The following is an 18,672-nucleotide window of genomic DNA, read 5'->3' on the forward strand; positions in this document are numbered from 1 at the left end:
CAAAGAAACACAACAATGAAAACTAACTCATAGATACAGTGGTTGCCAGAGGGGAGGAAAGGTGGGAGGGGCAAAATAGGTAAAGGGGCTTAAGAGGTACAAACCTCTATTTATAAAATAAATAAGCCTTGGAGACTTAATATACAGCATAGGAAATGGGTCAGTAATATTGTAATAACTTTGTATGGGGACAGATGGTTATTAGACTTACAGTGGTGATCATTTCATAATGTATACAAATGTGAAATCCCTATGTAGTACACTTGAAAATGACAGAATATTGTACATCAACTATATTTCAATTAAAAAAGAAAGAGGAAGGAATGAATGAAAGGATATGATTAGTCTAAACTTGAGAGACCAGAGAAGGCTTTACAAAGTGGCTAATGCTTGAACTGATTCTTGAAGAATGAGTAAGAATTTATTAGATGAAGTTGGAAATGACATATAATATGTACAGAGAGAGGCACATAGACTTGAAACATCTTTGTGCATTTGGGGATTCCGGTAGTTTGGAATGGTTGGAGCGATGTTAGGAGTTGTGTGTCAGGTTATGAGGTTGAAACAGGTTGACAGAAGCTAGATGGATAGGAAATTGGATTTCTATCTTGTTGGTGACAGCCGTCAAAGGGTTTTTAAATATTTGTTCACTCCTAGGATATTTATTAAACACCAACTATGACAAGTGCTAGACTTAAACAGCAGTGAACAAGACACTGCTGTGACCCTTAGAGTCTAGAGGTGGAGTTATAGCCAAATTCTACCCATCTTTTAAGGCCCAGCCCTTCTGACAAGGTTTGTTCAACTATCCCAGCTTTATGAATTTCCCCCCCTTTGGTATTTATGGTCAGTACCGCCCAATTTCAAATCAAATTAGCTGTGTGTTGAATAATGATTATGTGTCTTCTCTTCCTAGTGCTTCTTCCCCCATCTTCATTTTGCGGAGAGTAGGGCTTAAACTGTGCTGTAGGATATAGCACAATTGTAAGCATATATAATATTTCAGTAGATATTGATTAGAATTGTGGGATGGAAGAAGAATCAGAGAGGACAATGTAGGAGACAAGCTTGCAAAGTATGGAAGTTGGGGAGAAGAGGATTTTTGTTTGTTTTTTTTAAGAAATGAATTGAAATTAGCTGTCACTTTCCTATGGCTGTGTGCCTCCCTGGTTTTCATGACTTACGATGGATACCCTCCATCCAACTATTGAGGATCTTATGAAGTTTCCATTTGGTTGGCATGTTACTGAGGCAACCCAGGCTACATTTGGCTCTGAAAGTGCAATCTGTCTCTATTAATCTTAAGTACATATCTAGAATTCTTTTGTAAAGAACTCATCCTCATCAACCAGGGCTCTGTGAAAACCTTAAAATTTGGTTTATGTAGGAAAGGCCAGATATGTTCTTAATTATTTTTCTTTATTAGTTGCTAATATTTTGGACTTAAAAATTTTTTCTTGAAACATAAACCTCTAGAAAGGTTGCAAGTATAGTACAAAGAACTTTTTTTTTTCCCCTCTGAAACCATTTAAGAATAAGTTGCTGCTGGGCTTCCCTGGTGGCGCAGTGGTTGAGAGTCTGCCTGCCGATGCAGGGGATGAGGGTTCGCGCCCCGGTGTGGGAAGATCCCACATGCCGTGGAGCGGCTGGGCCCGTGAGCCATGGCTGCTGAGCCTGCGCATCCGGAGCCTGTGCTCCGCAACGGGAGAGGCCACAACAGTGAGAGGCCCGCGTACCCCAAAAAAAAAAAAAAAAAAAAGAATAAGTTGCTGAATTGATGGCCTATCACTCCTCCATAGTTTAGGGTGTTTTTCTATGAAGGAATTTCCCTATACAACCACAATACAACAATCAGTATTAGGAAATTATCATCGATACAATACAAATATTTAATTACTGCCATTCAGGATTTGCCAGTTGTCCCTAAAACGTCCTAAACAGCACAATGACCCAGTCCAGAATCAAGTGTTACATTTAGTTGTCATATCCCTTTAGTCTCTCTCAGTCTAGGTCTGTCACAGAAATCATGCTGTGTTACTGTCATTGCATCCTATCAGATGGTGCACGATTTCAGTTGGTTCCATTACTGGTGATACTAACTTTGGTCACTCGACTAAGGTGGTATTTGTCAGTCTTCTTCACTACAGAATTATCCAATTTCTCTTTATAATTTTTAATTTTTAAAACAGCTTTATTGAGATAAAATTGACATGCAGTACACCTGTCATACTTAAAGTGTATAATTTGTAAAGTTTGGACATATGTTTACACCCATGAAACCATCACCACAATTGAGATAATGAACATATACTTTGCTCCCAAAAGCTTCCTTGTGCTTCTCGGGAGCCCTGTCCTCTCACCCTTCCTGATCTCTCCTTCAGCCTCTTCAGGCCACCACTGATCTGCTTTCTATAGCTATATATTAGTTTGCATTTTGCTGAATTTTATAAAAGTTGATTCATACAGTCTGTACTCCTATTTTTATTTTTTTTTGTGGCCTGGCTTCTTTGACTCAGCATAATCATTTTGATTCATCCGGTAGGTCATTTCGTTTTAATTTTTGAGTAGTGTTCCATTGTATGGGAATACCGCAGTTTGTTTATCCTTTCATCTGTTGATGGAAATTTGGATTGCTTCCAGTTTTTGGCTGTTACTCTTTATAATTAATTGCTGCTTTATGGTGATATACTTAGAAACCATGTAAATCTCCTATTCCTCACTAAACTCTGAATTTATGCATTTATATATTGATACTGGTACGTGGTCACAGATTCCTAATTTATTCAGTAGATTGTAATTGTTACTATAATTGTTTTGGTGCTCAAATTGTCCCAGATTTGGCCAGTTGGAGCTTGTTGAAATTGGCTTCTGTGCCCTTTCAACATATCTTTGGGTACTTCTTTATTTTCTGACATAAGAAGATGCTTTAGCCTTATTTGCTCTGGCCCTGGAATCAGTAATTTCTCCAAGGAGCTCTGGTTCCTTTTAAAGTCTTTCAACAGACATAGCTGGAAAGTATGTGTATATGTATATATAAGTACATGTACACATCTGTATCTATTTCTATATTTATCTTTGTATTAAAAACCATGAATTTACATAATCTCCAATTCCAATCCAATATCACAGGGCTTATTTTAGTCTTCTCTCTTCCAAATTTCTAACTCTTTTCTTTGACAGTGAAAAACCAGGCTCCCATTAACCTCAATATGAGTACTTGTACGGTCTTCCTAGCCATACCTCTACCGTGCAGGCTGCTCCCTTGGCTCTGACCTTGGGGAACACACTGCTTAATCCTTGAGCTGGCTCTGTTGAATGTTGGTTAAGTCCCTGGCCCTGTTGAGCACACCAGTTGAGACCCCAGCCCCGCAAACATATTGCTCTAGTCTCTGACTGATCCCCAGCCCCAGCAGACTCTCCGGGTGAGCCCTGGACCTTGCAAACATGCTGGCTGAGTCTTTGGTCAAGTCACCAGTCCTGGTTTTAGGAAAGCATAAGTCATGTCTCAAACTTAGGGCAAGCACCCAGCTGAGGCCCTTGTTGAGACTTTGTTCTTGGCAAACACGCTGGTTGAATCCCCATTCAGACCAGGCCCCAGCAAACATGCCTGTTAAGTCCCTGACCCTGACCAAAGAGCTCCAATTAAAATTTAACCTTACAAAGTGTTTATAATGGTATTTATATCTTTTTCTTAAACTGGAGATCTTGTTTCTAACAATATTAATGTAATTACTTGTTTTACTTTACATATAAAATGTTTCAATGGGGAAAGAGTAGTCTTTTCAACTGGGACAAGTGGGTAACCACATGCAAAAGAATGAAATTGGACCCTTACCTTATACTGTCTACAAAAGTTAAATTTAAGTGGATTAGAGACCTAAATGAAAGAGCTAAAACTATAAGACTCTTAGGAGAAAATATAGGGGTAAATCTTTATGACCTTAGATTTGGCAACAGATTCTTAAATATGACACGAAAAGCATGAGCAACAAAAGAAAAAATAGATATGTTGGACTTCATCAAAATTTAAAAAACTTTTGGGTTTCAAAGGACACTATCAAGAAAGTGAAAAGACAAGCCATAGAATGGGAGAATATATTTGCAAATCATATATATCATAAGGGACTTGTATCTGGAATATATAAAGAACTCTGACAACCCAATTATAAAAAAAAAAGACCCAATTAAAAATGGGCAAAGGATCTAAGCAGATTTTTATCTAGAGAAGATATAAGTACATGAAAAAATGTTTGGTATCGGGCTTCCCTGGTGGTGCAGTGGTTGAGAGTCCGCCTGCCGATGCAGGGTACGCGGGTTCGTGCCCCGGTCCGGGAAGATCCCACATGCCGCGGAGCGGCTGGGCCTGTGAGCCATGGCCGCTGAGCCTGCGCGTCCGGAGCCTGTGCTCCGCAATGGGAGAGACCGCAAGAGTGAGAGGCCCGCGTACCGCAAAAAAAAAAAAAAAAAAAAAAAAAAAAAAAAAAAAAAAAAAAAGCTCGATATCATTAGCCATTAGGGCAGTGAGAATCAAGACCATGGTGAGATGTAAGTTCACACTCCCACGACTGGCTATAATAAAAAAAAGTGAGATAATAACAAGTATTGTTGAGGATGTGGAAAAATTGGAACACTGCTGGTGGAAATGTAAAATGGGATATAGCCATTTTGGAGGACAGTTTGGCAGTTCTTAAACAGTTAGGTACAGAATCACCATATGATCCAGCAGTTCAACTCCTAGGTATATACCCAAGAGAAATGAAAACGTAGGTCCATACAAAACCTTGTATATGAATGTTTATAGCAGCATTATTTGTAATAACTAAAAGATGGAAGTGTCCATCAAGTGATATATGGATAAACAAAATATTGTATATCCATACAATGGATTCCATTGTAGTATTATTTAGCCATAAACAGAGATGAAGTGCTGATACATACTACAACACAAGTGAACCTTGAAAACATCATACTAAGTTATAGAAGCCAGTTATGAAAGACTACATAGTATATGAGTTCATTTATATGAAATGTCCAGAATAGGCAGATTTAGAGTCAGAAAGTAGATTCGTTGTATTTAGGGCTATGGGAGGGGTGGGCGGAGGAGAGTGATAGCTAAAGGGTTCAGGATTTATTTTTGAGGTGATAAAAATGTTTTAGAGTTGACTGTTGTGATGGTTACAGATTTCTTGGAATATACTAAAAGCCATTGAGTTTCACACTTCAGGTTGTTGGGCTGTACGTATGTGAATTATCTAAATAAAGCTGTTGAAAAATTTAACCTTGCATGTACAGCATAGTGACTATAGTTAATAATTCTGTATCGAAAGTTGCTGAGAGAGTAGGTCTTAAAAGTTCTTATCAGAAGAAAAAAAACTTGTAACTGTATGTGGTGATGGATGTTAACTAGACTTACTGTGGTGATCATTTTGCAGTATATACATATATTGAATCATTATGTTTTATACCTGAAATTAATATCATGTTATATGTCAATTATATTTCAATAAAAAGGTGAAAAAACGATTTAACCTAGGAATTTCTTAAAATGTCCAAAAGCAAAATGAAGTCAATTGTATAACTTTACTAAAAATGTTAAAGACATACTGTTTTCTTGAATAGGATGATCAATATTGTAAAGATGCTAATTGTGCAATTACAGTAAGTGCAATTACATTTTGAAGAGAGAATATGCAAATTGATTTTGGAAGAAAAAGTATGTAAGAATAGTCAAGAGGATTTTTAAAGAGAAAAATAATGATGCAGACTTTCCCTTAGATATAAAAGTTACTCTAAAACTATAGTAATTTCAACAGTATGATAGTAGTAAAGAAATAATATGATATAAAAAAATTTAACCTTGCAGTGTATCAATATCTTTGATTTCATATTTATATCCTTCTTCTCTTAAACTGAAAATCTTTTTCCTAACAACATAAACATAATTACTTACTTGCTTTGTTGCATATATAAAAAGTTTCAAAACAATGCCAGCGTTCCTACTAACAATAAGACCACAGAATAAGGCTCAAGATTTCTTTGCAACTCTCTTTCCCCTAGAATATGTTACCTTAAGGATGTATACTATGCTCTAAGGCAAAACATTTTAAAGACATTTGCAATAATTCTTTCCCTTGTCACCAACTTGTTATATAGTTAGAGTTATATTTTTCCATTTGTTTTCAATTTTTAGGGATTGATGTTTTTATTTTTGATTTTTTTGAATATATAAAATAATTACATGATTCCAGAATCAGAACTCTTCAGAGAAGAGTCAAGGTCAAGTTAAGGTCTCTTCAGAGAAGTTTCTCATCTATCTCTGTTTTCCTTCTACCCTATTCTCTCTTTTTCCCTTTATTAGTTTTATTAATTTTTGGTTTATTCTTCTAGTTTTCTTTTTGCTCTTTGGTATTCTCCCTTCCTTCATGTTACACAAAATATTATATATATATATATATATATATATGTAAAACATATTTTATGTATATACACACGTATACACACACACATTGCTGTTTGGGACTTTATTTCCTTAATTTTTTTTTTTTTTAAAGTTGAAAACCAAATCCTGTTCTTTTAATCTTTTTTTTTTTTTTTTTTAAGATGTTGGGGGTAGGAGGTTATTAATTAATTAATTTATTTTTGCTGTGTTGGGTCTTCGTTTCTATGTGAGGGCTTTCTCTAGTTGTGGCAAGTGGGGGCCCCTCTTCATCGCGGTGCACGGGCCTCTCACTGTCGCGGCCTTTCTTGTTGTGGATCACAAGCTCCAGATGCGCAGGCTCAGTAGTTGTGGCTCACGGGCCTAGTTGCTCCGCGGCATGTGGAATCCTCCCAGACCAGGGCTCGAACCCGTGTCCCCTGCATTAGCAGGTAGATTCTCAACCACTGTGCCACCAGGGAAGCCCCTCCTTAATGTATTTTGAAGATCATTCCTTTTAACAGCTGTCTAATATTCTAGTATGTTGGTGTTTCATAGTTTATTCACCTGTCTTCTTTTGACAGACGTGAGACCTCTGGACTATGTCCAATCTTCTGCTGTGTTTGGATCCTCGAAGGTAGACTTTAAAAATTAGCTGAGGCAAACAGGAGCCCCAGGTTCCCCTAAGTGGCAAAAGCTTCTATTCCTCATGTATTATAATTTGCGCTCTTACTTTTCCCTACCCTTTGTTATATTCTGGAGGACTAGTTCTACCTGTCCATTCATGTCCAATTTTGCTGCCAAATGAGGTCAGTTCAGATCTTTTCCCCCAAAACAAATTGCAAAAACACTTTAGGTTTTCAGGGATTTTAAAAAATTTCATCATTGCAGATAAGGGATTTTAGATGTATAATAGGCTAAGATAAGCAGTATCTTATAAATAGATGACAGGGTAGTCGATAAATGTCTGACTTGGCAAACGTTGATGCCAGAAAGAAGGGCTTATGTGAACCGTAAAGGCTCTGTAGCATGAGCGAGATGGTCTAAGGTCATTGTGGTTGAAGCAGAGAGAGGACAGTGTGGGAGGTGGAGGTCCAGGACTGTATAGGATATGATAGGGCATGTTTAGGAATTTTGTTTTTATCCTAAGAGCAATGGGAATCAGTTAAATGGCTTTAGCTAGGGCATATTTGATCAGTTTTGTTGATGGTTATGCTGTATATTTAAGAAATTAAATAATCCTGTACGTGCTTGTCTAGTTAATATCCATGAGATTCAGCTTCTCATGAGAACGTTGTCACTAGGATGATGGGGTTGCTTTTGGGGAAGCACCAATTCTCTACCTTTTCATTGCTCTTTACTCTTCTAAGTTTTATGTCTTCATCAGTAGCTTAATTAACATTGGAGAGTATCTCTGCTGAAGCAGATACAGTACTTCCAGCAGCTTTCAACTTTTACTCTAAATCAGAAGCTTTAAAAATAGATAAAATTCTCAACACTCCTTCACACTTGTTCATAAAGAGACTTGGCCTTCTTCCTTTCCACACTCCAAAGATGTACTGTTTTTTGAAGACTGAAACTGCAGTGTTGGGTTATGGTCCTTGGCTTTTTCCAGTCTGTCTTTGAAAAATGTTTTCTCATTTTTCTCTACCTAGGGGAGGTATAGAGGTAATAAAAGTTATGTTTTGGGGGACTTCCCTAGTGGTGCAGTGGTTAAGAATCCGTCTGCCAATGCAGGGGACATGGGTTCAAGCCCTGGTCCAGGAAGATCCCACATGTCGCGGAGCAACTAAGCCTGTGTACCACAACTACTGAGCCTGCGTTCTAGAGCCCATTAGCCACAACTACTGAGCCTGCATGCCACAACTACTGAAGCCCGTGCACCTAGAGCCCGTGCTCCACAACAAGAGAAGCCACCGCAATGAGAAGCCCATGCACTGCAACGAAGAGTAGCCCCCACTTGCTGCAACTAGAGAAAGCCCATGCGCAGCAACGAAGACCCAACACAGCCCAAAATAAATAAATAAATAAATTTATTTTAAAAAGTTATGTTTTTGTATACTAAAAGTTATTTAAAGTAATTTAGCAGTTCAGTTTTAGCAAACATATCTTGGTGATAAACTCTGCTTGTTTTTACTTGGAAATATCATTATTTCACTCTCCTTGAATTGTTGGCTAAAGGATTCTAGGTTCATAGTTATTTTCTCTCAGTACCACGAAGATATTAATCTGTTTTCTTCTGATTCCACTGTTGGCATTGAGAAATCAGGCATTGGTCCAACTATTCTTCGTTTGTGTGCATTTTTCCTTTTGCTGTTCTTAAGATCTTGTCTTTGTATTTGGCATTCTTTAGTTTGACTGTTACTGGACTAGGTGTGGATTTCTCTTTATCCTGTTAGGGATTTAGTGGGCTTCCTGATTCTGAGATTTAGTTTCTTTCCACATCTCTGGAAATGCTTAGCCATTGTCTCTTCAAATATCATCTCTTCTTCATTATCTATTTTCTCCTTCTAGATCTTCAGACACATTAGAACTTCTCATCTGCATCCTCAATGTTCTTTAATTCTTTTATTTTCTGTCTCTTTGTTGCCCTATGTTGCCTCCTGAATAATTTTATTTGGATCTATCTTCTAGTTCTCTGGTCTGTCCATTTAATTTTTAATTTTAATTAAAGTGTTTTTTCTAAACTATTTTTGGTTTCTTTTCTGATTTGCCTGGTACATTTCTATAGTTTCTTTTTCCTTGTTCATATTTTCTAGCCTTTTATTTTTTGAAACCTATTGAATATTTCATGTATGGGTATCTCACAATTTCAGCTTCTGAAGGCTTTGAAGGTGTGTTTCTGCCTTTTGCTGTTTCTGCTAATGTTCTGGTTTTTGGTGGTGGTTGTTGTTTTCTATGAGCTCGTGTTCCTTGGAAATTTATTTGTGGGAATTCATTGAATCCTGGTTAAAGTTGCATTCCTGCAAAAGAGGGTTTTTCTTTGTTTGTGCTACTTCTCTGGGGACCTAAATTCTTGGCTTGAGGGGTAGGGGTTTTTTTTGTTTTTGTATTTGCGGTACGCGGGCCTCTCACTGTTGTGGTCTCTCCCATTGCGGAGCACAGGCTCCGGACGCGCAGGCTCAACGGCCATGGCTCACGGGCCCAGCCGCTCCGCGGCATTTGGGATCTTCCCGGGCCAGGACACGAACCTGTTGTCCCCTGCATCGGCAGGTGGACTCTCAACCACTGCGCCACCAGGGAAGCCCTATTTGTTTTTGTGGGGTTTTTTTTTTTTTGACTGAATATTGTCTACAAATCTGTGTGAAAGCTGGCTTATGGTGATGAATTCTTGGGATAAATGTTTTCCCCTTTGCCCACTGCCATTTTCCTTTTGACCTCTTCTGTGCGGCAGACCTAGTCCTTTTTAACTTCCTTTGAAGACACAGTTCTTTGGGGCTCAGTTTTAAATGGAGCTCTCTGGCTAGATTGCCTACTTTGGGTAGGTTCAGGTCTGATCTTTTGTCTTTGGTGCTCCTTGCAGCCATCAGAGTGGAATCCTAAGGTCCCTAAAGGTTTGGTAGGTAGCTTCCGGGCAGAATATGGCAGACTGTGTGCTTAATTCCTAAGGTTGCAGTTTTCATTTAGTTTTTGTCTTTTGATGATTCCTTATTTTGTTCTCAGCAGTCATTTTGTTCCCAACACAATCATTAACACAAAAATATATTAAAAATTTTAAATCCAGTTTCTTAAAGGTATTTTTATTGGGAGAGTAATTGGTCATGCTGGTGGAATTAAAGATTAAACTAATTCTTAAAAAAATTAGTATGTATCCTACTTTTTGAACAGTGTTTGACCCCTGAACACGTAAGAAATGCAGAAAAAGCACAGAAGTACAAGATCAGAACCAATTGTACTAATATGTGTTTGTGTGTATACACACACACACACACACACACACACACACATATTTCTACAAGTAGGTAAGTGGGTAGGTAGGAGGGATGATAGATATACACATCTTGCTTTGGGCATTTATGTGACTTACGTGTTATTAGGACAGTTTAAATTTGATGGTCCTCCCTAGACCTTTGTGAGTGATCACAGCATAACAAGCCTACTTAAGTGCAGAAATGGCCGTTTTGTGATATTTGAGAGAGGATTTTGAAAAACCTTAGGTAACATCCCTTAATACAGTTTACATCCAGAACCTTTAGAGAAGATTACTGTCATTGACAATTAGGCGAAATTGTGTCATTTGTGAATTGTGCTAAGCTCATAGAAGGTTCTATTTCTGAGAGTAGTGGCTAGACACTCAGGAATAATGGACAGACAAAAGAAGAGAAAGTTTAAAAAGAAAAAGCACTCACTAACAGCATGGAGTATCATCAGATCCACCTTTTCTTGAGTTTGGTTTGCATGGAGGAAATCTGTTGAAGGATTTTCACAGTGAGGAGTTCGTGTTTGTATGCCTGTCTGCCTTTTGAAGTAAGACATGTACATCTTTTAAAAACAAGAATTAATTAATTTATTTATGGCTACATTAGGTCTTCGTTGCTGCATGCGGGCTTTCTCTAGTTGTGGCAAGCAGGGGCTACTCTTCGTTGCAGTGCGCGGGCTTCTCATTGTGGTGGCTTCTCTTGTTGCAGAGTATGAGCTCTAGGCACGTGGGCTTCAGTAGTTGTGGCATGTGGGCTCAATAGTTGTGGCACATGGGCTTCGTTTTTCCATGGCATGTGGGATCTTCCCAGACCAGGGCTTGAACCCGTGTCCCCTACATTGGTAGGTGGATTCTTAACCACTGCGCCACCAAGGAAGTCCTAAGACATGTACATCTTGATTTAGTCTCTTTATTTGAGTTAATCTCTTTAAAGGACTGACAGTACATAGAAAAACACTTTCTTTTTCAGACTCATTTTATTCAGTTCATGGTAAGACAAAGGATGTCTGTTTCTTAGCTGTAGGTTTCTGTCAGATTACTTGGTGAGAAAGTAGATTAGGTTTTGTAACATCATCTCTACACCTTTGTCCTTCCTCTGCCAACTCCCTCCTCCCATTTTCCCAACAAGTTTGGATTCAAATTCTGGCTTTGTCATTTAACAGGTGAGGTGACTAGTCAGTAAGTGATGTAAGCTCAGTTCAGTGGGGTTAATGTCAACCCTAAAGACATCATTGTGAGAATTAACACAACATGTAAAATACATAGTGCTGAGCAGAGTAGCCATCGATCAATATCACTTCCCTCTCAGCTTGAATTATAGAAAACTGATTCTCAATTTTTGGACATTCTAAGTGTATTTTCTATTCATTCATTATACTTTCATTCATGTAAACTGTTTTGTGCAATGCTGATCCTGTTCCGGGAACATTTGTGAAGGATAGTTTTTCAGGGATATTGTAGAGGGATGGATGAAGTGACCTGTTGGAAACTCCCTTGGTGTATGCCAACTAGTCACTTTATTATATATAATTAATTTTGAAAATCATCTTATTTCAGATACCATGTTATTAGGCTATTATTCTCCCATCTTTTCATCTCATGTGTTTAGAGAAATAAAGTAGAATATGACTGCTAAGCCAATACTTATTCATTTTCTATTTGATACTCATATTGTCTTAGCTCTATATGGATATATATCTGTTTCTTCTTTTAAGGGAGAAATTCTACATTCTTTATGTGGAAAACTGTAAGCTGATCTGTTCATTAGATTTTCATATTGTTTAACTTTGCAGATTCACTTGGTATATTGTGTCATCACCTTGTGTTGTCATATTTTTTTATTGTACGATTAAGACAAGTACTCTAAAATAAGAAAGAGTAGGGTTATGAATCATATCTCCTAGGATTGTGTGGAATAAAGGAGATAATGTATATAATATCCTTAGCTTCAAGCTTGGAACGTGTAAGTGCTCAGAGAATGCTTACTGTAAACTATTATTATAATGTGTCCCTCATCTTCCAGATTTGAAATTCTTTAAGAGCAGGAACTGTGTAATATATATATTTCATATATTATGGACTCAGTGTTTTACTTATTAATATATTTTTATTTTCATCATACTTTTTAATGTTTCATCTTTTGTCTTACAGTGATGAAACTAGAGGATCTGTTTGTAGATGATTCAGGTCGGTATTTGGCTGTTCAGTTCCATCTGGAATGTGCATATATATTTTTATATTATTATGAATATAAAAAAGCAAAAGATCAGTTCAGTATTGCTAAAGAAATCTGCAGATTACAAATTGATTTGACAGGTAAGATTTTTTTTACGTTTTGTGGATAATTGATTTATTTTTATGATAAACTAATATATAATTGGCAGTTTGGCTGTATTGTATGGTTGTATTTTATATCTGTGTCCTCTTGTTTGCTTTACAAAAATAGATTTTATTTAAAAAATTCATAGTTTTAGAACAAAGTTGAAATCATATACTTTATTCCTGCAGATGCCCATGTCTAGTTAGACATGTCAGTAGTATGTGGCAGCTGGGCAGTACACAAATGAACTTTGTGTATTTGGTTGTGCATGTGGGCTTCCCAAGGCCCCTCCTGATCCCCAAATTTAGTTTGCCCTTTCTGTTAAATACCCACCTGCAGCTTCCATCCTGCCTTTCTTGTATTTCTTAAGAACAGAAATTTTTGACTGTTTTGTTTAGATGTTTCTTCATGGCCTTAGAACACTGTCTGGCATACAGTAGGCACTCAATAAACATTTGTTGGAAGAAAAAATAAATTGCAGAATTTTTTCCAAGATCTCTGTGTTTTTTTCTGAGTACCAAATAAGAAACATTATTTTCTCTTAATGTATTGCCCTGTCCCTAGTCTCACAATGTAATTGGCATTCTATATTGAAGACATTCATGAAAATCAGACATCATCAGTGGGTCACACCATTTATACCTGTTGAACCTGGGCTCTGTGAATGTTGAAACAACAATCTGTGAATGTTGAAATGATTGAAACTACTTGTCCTGCGTAGCCTTGGTCTAGATTATCTCTAAGGCCCATTCTTAGTCCCCAAACTCTGTGCTTATTGAGGTAGTCCTGTCAATAAAATCCTTCAGATACATTATGAGGTAAATGTGACTTTGTGGCCTAGTCTGGCATCTTACCCACCTTTTATTACATTGTTTGTATGGGGAGAATTATTAAATATCCAACTTACAACTTTGTGACAATGGCCAGGTGTAAGTTGGAGTCTTGTATTTGAGATATGTGTAATATAAGTTGTGAGGTTAGTTTCAGAGATTTTGTTTTTAAATATTTCGGTCCTAGGAGACTTCTTTTTTTGGATTATTTAAAAAACTAGTATCATGGTACCCAGTATAGTCGGCTTTAGCTGTTGGTGTATTTACTAGCTAGTTCTCATATTTTTTCCAAGTTAAGGCTGAAGAACTTAAAAATACAAATGTGCTCACAAATATAAAATGAGGATCAGATTATTACTTTTTTCTTTTCAGCTCTAGCCTTACTATAAAAAAAAGCTGTGTTAGACCATCTCAATAGCTATTTTTAGTACAACATGTTTAAATGGTTGTTGTATAAAGTAGAGCCAGACTCATCACAGGATAAAATCCAGACTTCTTAGACTGGTCTTTGTAATCAAGGGTCTTTGTAATCTGACTCTTGCCAGAGAATAGATGTCAGAGCTTTTGCTTCTCTTAAAGCTGTTCTGCAGCAAGTTATTTCAGATACAAAATGAAAAAAAAATTGGTCTTACGTGGAGCCAGATCGTGTAATAGAAAGACTGTGGGATTTAGAACCTGAAGACCCTGGCTTTAAGCCCTGGGTCTGATACTGAAAACCCTGTGATCTTGAGCAAATGACTGTACTTCAGAACTTCCCTTTTTTCATCTGTTGTATGGAGAGCAAATGGGAGAGTATTTCTTCTCCCTATGACACCTAGTGAGTTATCTTTTTTGAGAAGGGAGGTAGTTTAGTGAAAAAGTAAATATGTGGAAACTAGTGGCAGAAATCCTGGGTTTGAGTTCTGGCCTTATAACTTACTGGCTTTATAATTTTATAAAAAGTCATTTTAAAGTCATCTTTGAGCCTCAGGTTTCTCTTATTTGAAATGGAGAAAATACCTCATAAGCTCTAAAGCGCTCTGAAAGTACTACTCTTTAAGATTGTACTGTACGTCTGATTGACAAGTTGATACATATAATTTAATATATATTTTTTCAGGTGCTTTGGGAAAAAGGACACGGTTCCAGGAAAATTATGTGGCCCAACTTATTCTAGATGTAAGAAGGGAAGGAGCTGTGTTTTCAAATTATGAATTCACTCCAGCACCCACTCCTCAGGAATATTTAACCAAGGTAAGTAGGTTTGTAAGTTATTTAAATTAGCATCCAAGTCTAACAGTTTCCATAGGTGAGTTTTGTAGAAACACTGGATGGGGTGGGAAGAGGCTTCTTTTGACCCTTCTTGAGCTTTTACAAGGTGGCTGGATGTTTTAAAAGAAACAAAACAAAACAGGACCCATTTTTTAAAGCCATTTTTACCCTTAAATAGAGATAAAATTGTTGTTTTTTTTCCTAGACTTCAGTAAGTATGAATTAGTAATGCAGTTAGTTATGTATTACTGCCCTTGAAAAAGTCCAAAAGGCAGACTGAGTAGAGACTAATTTTTCCAGTGGCTACCATATTTTTTGCCTTCTGTTGATATTTTCAAATATTGAGAGCCTTGAAATTTCTTGGGTTTCTTCTAAATATGTAAACAGATGATCAGAATTCCTTTTTACCAGTTTTCTGATCTGTCCTTAGTTACTGTGTCATTACTGGGCTGGTTGCTGCCTTAGTATGTTTTCTTGACTTGGCTAATACATTCTCTTGTAGCTTAAATTTATAACTTTTAGTCAGTTTACCTGCTCAATAGGCCTCTCCATCTGCTTCCATGGAGGCCATTAACATTTACATTTTCTTATCCCAGAGTCCCCAAACCAACATTTTTGCTTGTTCTTTGGTTAATGTTACTGTCCCTGAAGCCCATGTTTTGCTACTTTTCATTCCAGAGCCTGCAAACAAATTTACCTGGTGCATTGAACACAAAAATTCTGTTGTGTACTGAAAATAATGCCAAGGTTAGGGACTAGGGAGATGGGAAAGAGTGGCAGCAGTAAGGAGTCCTGAGGAAGGCCTTTGATGCGATCTTACGTCCCTCCTGGGCTTGCTCCAGCTTCTCTGTTTGCTTTTGTGGTAACTTCAGGGTGGGGACAGTTACTGATCTAAGAGGAGAAGGAAGGAAGGAAGGAAGGAAGGAAGGAAGGGAAAGATGGAGAAACTCAGGGATGAGACTGCACAGGGGACAGCCTATATCTCCTGATGTGGGTAGAGCCACAGTTGAACAAGTATTTGTACTGCTGTGTTGATGCTGGTCAGGGAACTGTGTTGATACCTGCTTCCATCCTCCATTTCCTCCTTGTATATACCAGACCCTCGTCCTTCAGCTATCTGATGTAACCCAAGTCCCTCCGTGAGTCTTAGATTAAGTATCATAAGCTGCTTTTTTGGCCATAGCACAGCATCAATGAAAAGAGATTTAATTCCGCAATCTAAGCGTTTAATTCAGTAATCCATTGTTGTTTGTTTGTTTGTTTGTTTATTAGTGTGGAGTTCTCGTATTGAAAATTGTCTCCTATGATTATAAATAGGATGTGATGACTCTTATGAGGAATGTATAAAAATGGTATACAATTTAATACAGAATTTATTCTTTCATACTTAAAATTCTGATAATTTTATGATCTTCATTAATTACCACTTAAAGGTGGAAAGTACAAATTATGTGATGTAGGTATGGATTAGATAGAAACAGCTTTTTACTCATGGATGGAAGATAGACTTGCTTGTTTAATTAGTTATGTATGATATTTTCTTATTCAGATACCATTAGATTATAAAATACACCATCTGTTTAATAACCAAACTCTTCAGGAAAAAAGGAACACTATTATACCAATTATAGTGATTATAAAATACATCGTGATTAGAAATGTTACAATGTGAAGATGTATATCTTAGAATTGAGGAAATACAGTAATTTTATTGCCAGTGAGGAACATAGTGTTTCCCTTTGGGCCTTGCTAGACTTTTAATCTGTTATTAATGGGGAATTACATAGCCTGAAGCTATTGGACTTCAGGCTTTAATAAGCCAACACTTATGAGCAACCCCAATGTGCAAATCAAAGGCGCAGTCTCTGTTCTTTATTATTCAATCATGGGGGCACGGTGTGAGGAGGGAGAATAAATTAAAATTGTATATTCACAGAAAACACAAACACATACATGAGCAGCATCATTGAAAAGAAATATACATTAAATGCTGAATATGGTGTGTCCCATGAATTGGAGATAAATTACGTGCTAATTTCTTTTTCTCTTTTTTTTTTACATTAAGCACAATACAGCAATTTATAAAGATGCTTAAAATGAATACAAAGGGAAATAAAGACCACAGAATTACACATTGAACAGCAGTGTGTCACATATAAGATGGTGTAAATGAATACACCAGGATGGTGTTCATCTAAAGATAAAACAGCACCCATTGATTTGCTGCTTCTACACAACCCAAAGCGTTCATACAGATTGAAAGGGTGTCAATATGAGTAGTTGCAAAGTCCGTTCTTTCATGTGATTTTAGCTTTAAAGGTTTCAGAAAACAGATCTGCAATATCAGTTTTCATTTTTGTCAGCTGTAATGTCAAGGATGTTCAGAACAAGAAAAATGCAATAATACAGGACAATCCAGATCTGTGCCTTATGTGACTGGCCTCTGTTGCAGGATTGGACAAGGTTATGTGCAAAAACAAAGTCTGTCCAAAAGTCCACACTCTTGCAGTTACAGGCTTTAGTTTGATTATCTAGATATAACGTTTATTACACAGCAAGGGCAGCATTAAAAGAAGAAACAGATTTATGATGGGTGAGCAATAACAGTATCATAAGCATCACTTGACTAGGAGGTCTGAAAGACTAGCTAAATTTCTGATTCAGTAGAACGTTATGAGGTTGGAGTGGGACTAAAGCAGAACAGTATTTTAAATTTGTGGCTTGTAGAACACATAGGCAAGTAGGTAGTGCAGCCAAACAGTTTTAATTTCGAAAAGAGCTGAATAGGAATGCAGAGTATCTTGAATGAAGATTGAAACTATTTTGATCACCTGTTTGTAGCTGAAGAGTAATAAATAATGCCTTGTTGTTAAGGCTGACCTGTCTCAGGTCTTCTGTGGGGGCTGGAGGGGAAGGAGTCCTCGCTGGGAGGTGGAGACTGGGGTCCCTGTCACATCTTTATTGTCTAGCCGAGGTGAGAACCTGGGAAAGTTATTGTATTTTTAGCCTCCTCATTTGTTTATCCCCACATCACACTTTTTTTAAAAAAAAAATTTATTTATTTATTCGGCTGCGATGGGTCTTAGTTGCGGCACGTGGGGTCTTAGTTGCGGCACGGGGGCTCTTGGTTGCAGTGCGCGGGCTTCTCTCTCGTTGTGGCACGTGGGCTTAGTTGCCCCGCGGCATGTGGGATCTTAGTTCCCCGGACAGAGATTGAACCCTGCATTGGACGGCGGATTCTTAACCACTGGACCACCAGGGAAGTCCCCACATCACACTTTTTTAAAGGGATCAGATTAGATCTATAAAGGTGCTCCACAAACATTGGATATTAAAAGCAGGTTGATACAACCCTATCTGGATGTGAAAAGGTGAGAGATTTGGATATTCTGGAGCTGCACTGTCCAATATGGTAGCCACATATGGTTATTAATCACTTGAAAATTGGTTGGTCCAAACTTTGATGTGCTGAAGTGTAAGTGTAAAAGATGTACTAGATTTCATAAGCTGTGTATGAAAGAGTGTATAGTATCTAATTAATTATTTTCTGTTGATACATGTTACAAGGATAATATTTTTTTTTTTTTTTTTTTTTTTTTTTTTTTTTTTGCGGTACATGGGCCTCTCACTGCTGTGGCCTCTCCCGTTGTGGACCACAGGCTCCGGACGCGCAGGCCCAGCAGCCATGGCTCACGGGCCCAGCCGCTCCACGGCACGTGGGATCCTCCCGGACCGGGCCACGAACCCGTGTCCCCTGCATCGGCAGGCGGACTCTCAACCACTGCGCCACCAGGGAAGCCCCAAGGATAATATTTTTGATGTATTAGGTTAAATCACTTATTATTTTTTTTTTACTTTTTTTTTTTTTTTTGGTAGGAGTTTATTAATTAATTATTTTTGGCTGTGTTGTGCCTTCGTTTCTGTGCGAGGACTCTCT

At 37.6% G+C, this 18,672-nt stretch overlaps 1 protein-coding gene across 2 annotated transcripts in view; it reads left to right on the plus strand.

Annotated features, from left to right (window-relative positions):
- TTC27 (tetratricopeptide repeat domain 27) overlaps window positions 1–18,672 on the plus strand; it is a 186,949-nt gene that overhangs the window by 29,513 nt on the left and 138,764 nt on the right. The window contains exons 6-7 of one of the 2 annotated variants that reach the window (XM_032653535.1): window positions 12,486–12,521; window positions 14,584–14,717. In XM_032653535.1, the coding sequence (XP_032509426.1) occupies window positions 12,486–12,521; window positions 14,584–14,717 (170 nt within the window). Of the gene's footprint in view, window positions 1–12,485; window positions 12,651–14,583; window positions 14,718–18,672 lie in introns of both variants that reach the window. The other variant, XM_032653536.1, reaches the window with a different exon arrangement.

The sequence above is a fragment of the Phocoena sinus genome, chromosome 13 (genome assembly GCF_008692025.1).
Source record: "Phocoena sinus isolate mPhoSin1 chromosome 13, mPhoSin1.pri, whole genome shotgun sequence".
NCBI lineage: Eukaryota > Metazoa > Chordata > Mammalia > Artiodactyla > Phocoenidae > Phocoena > Phocoena sinus.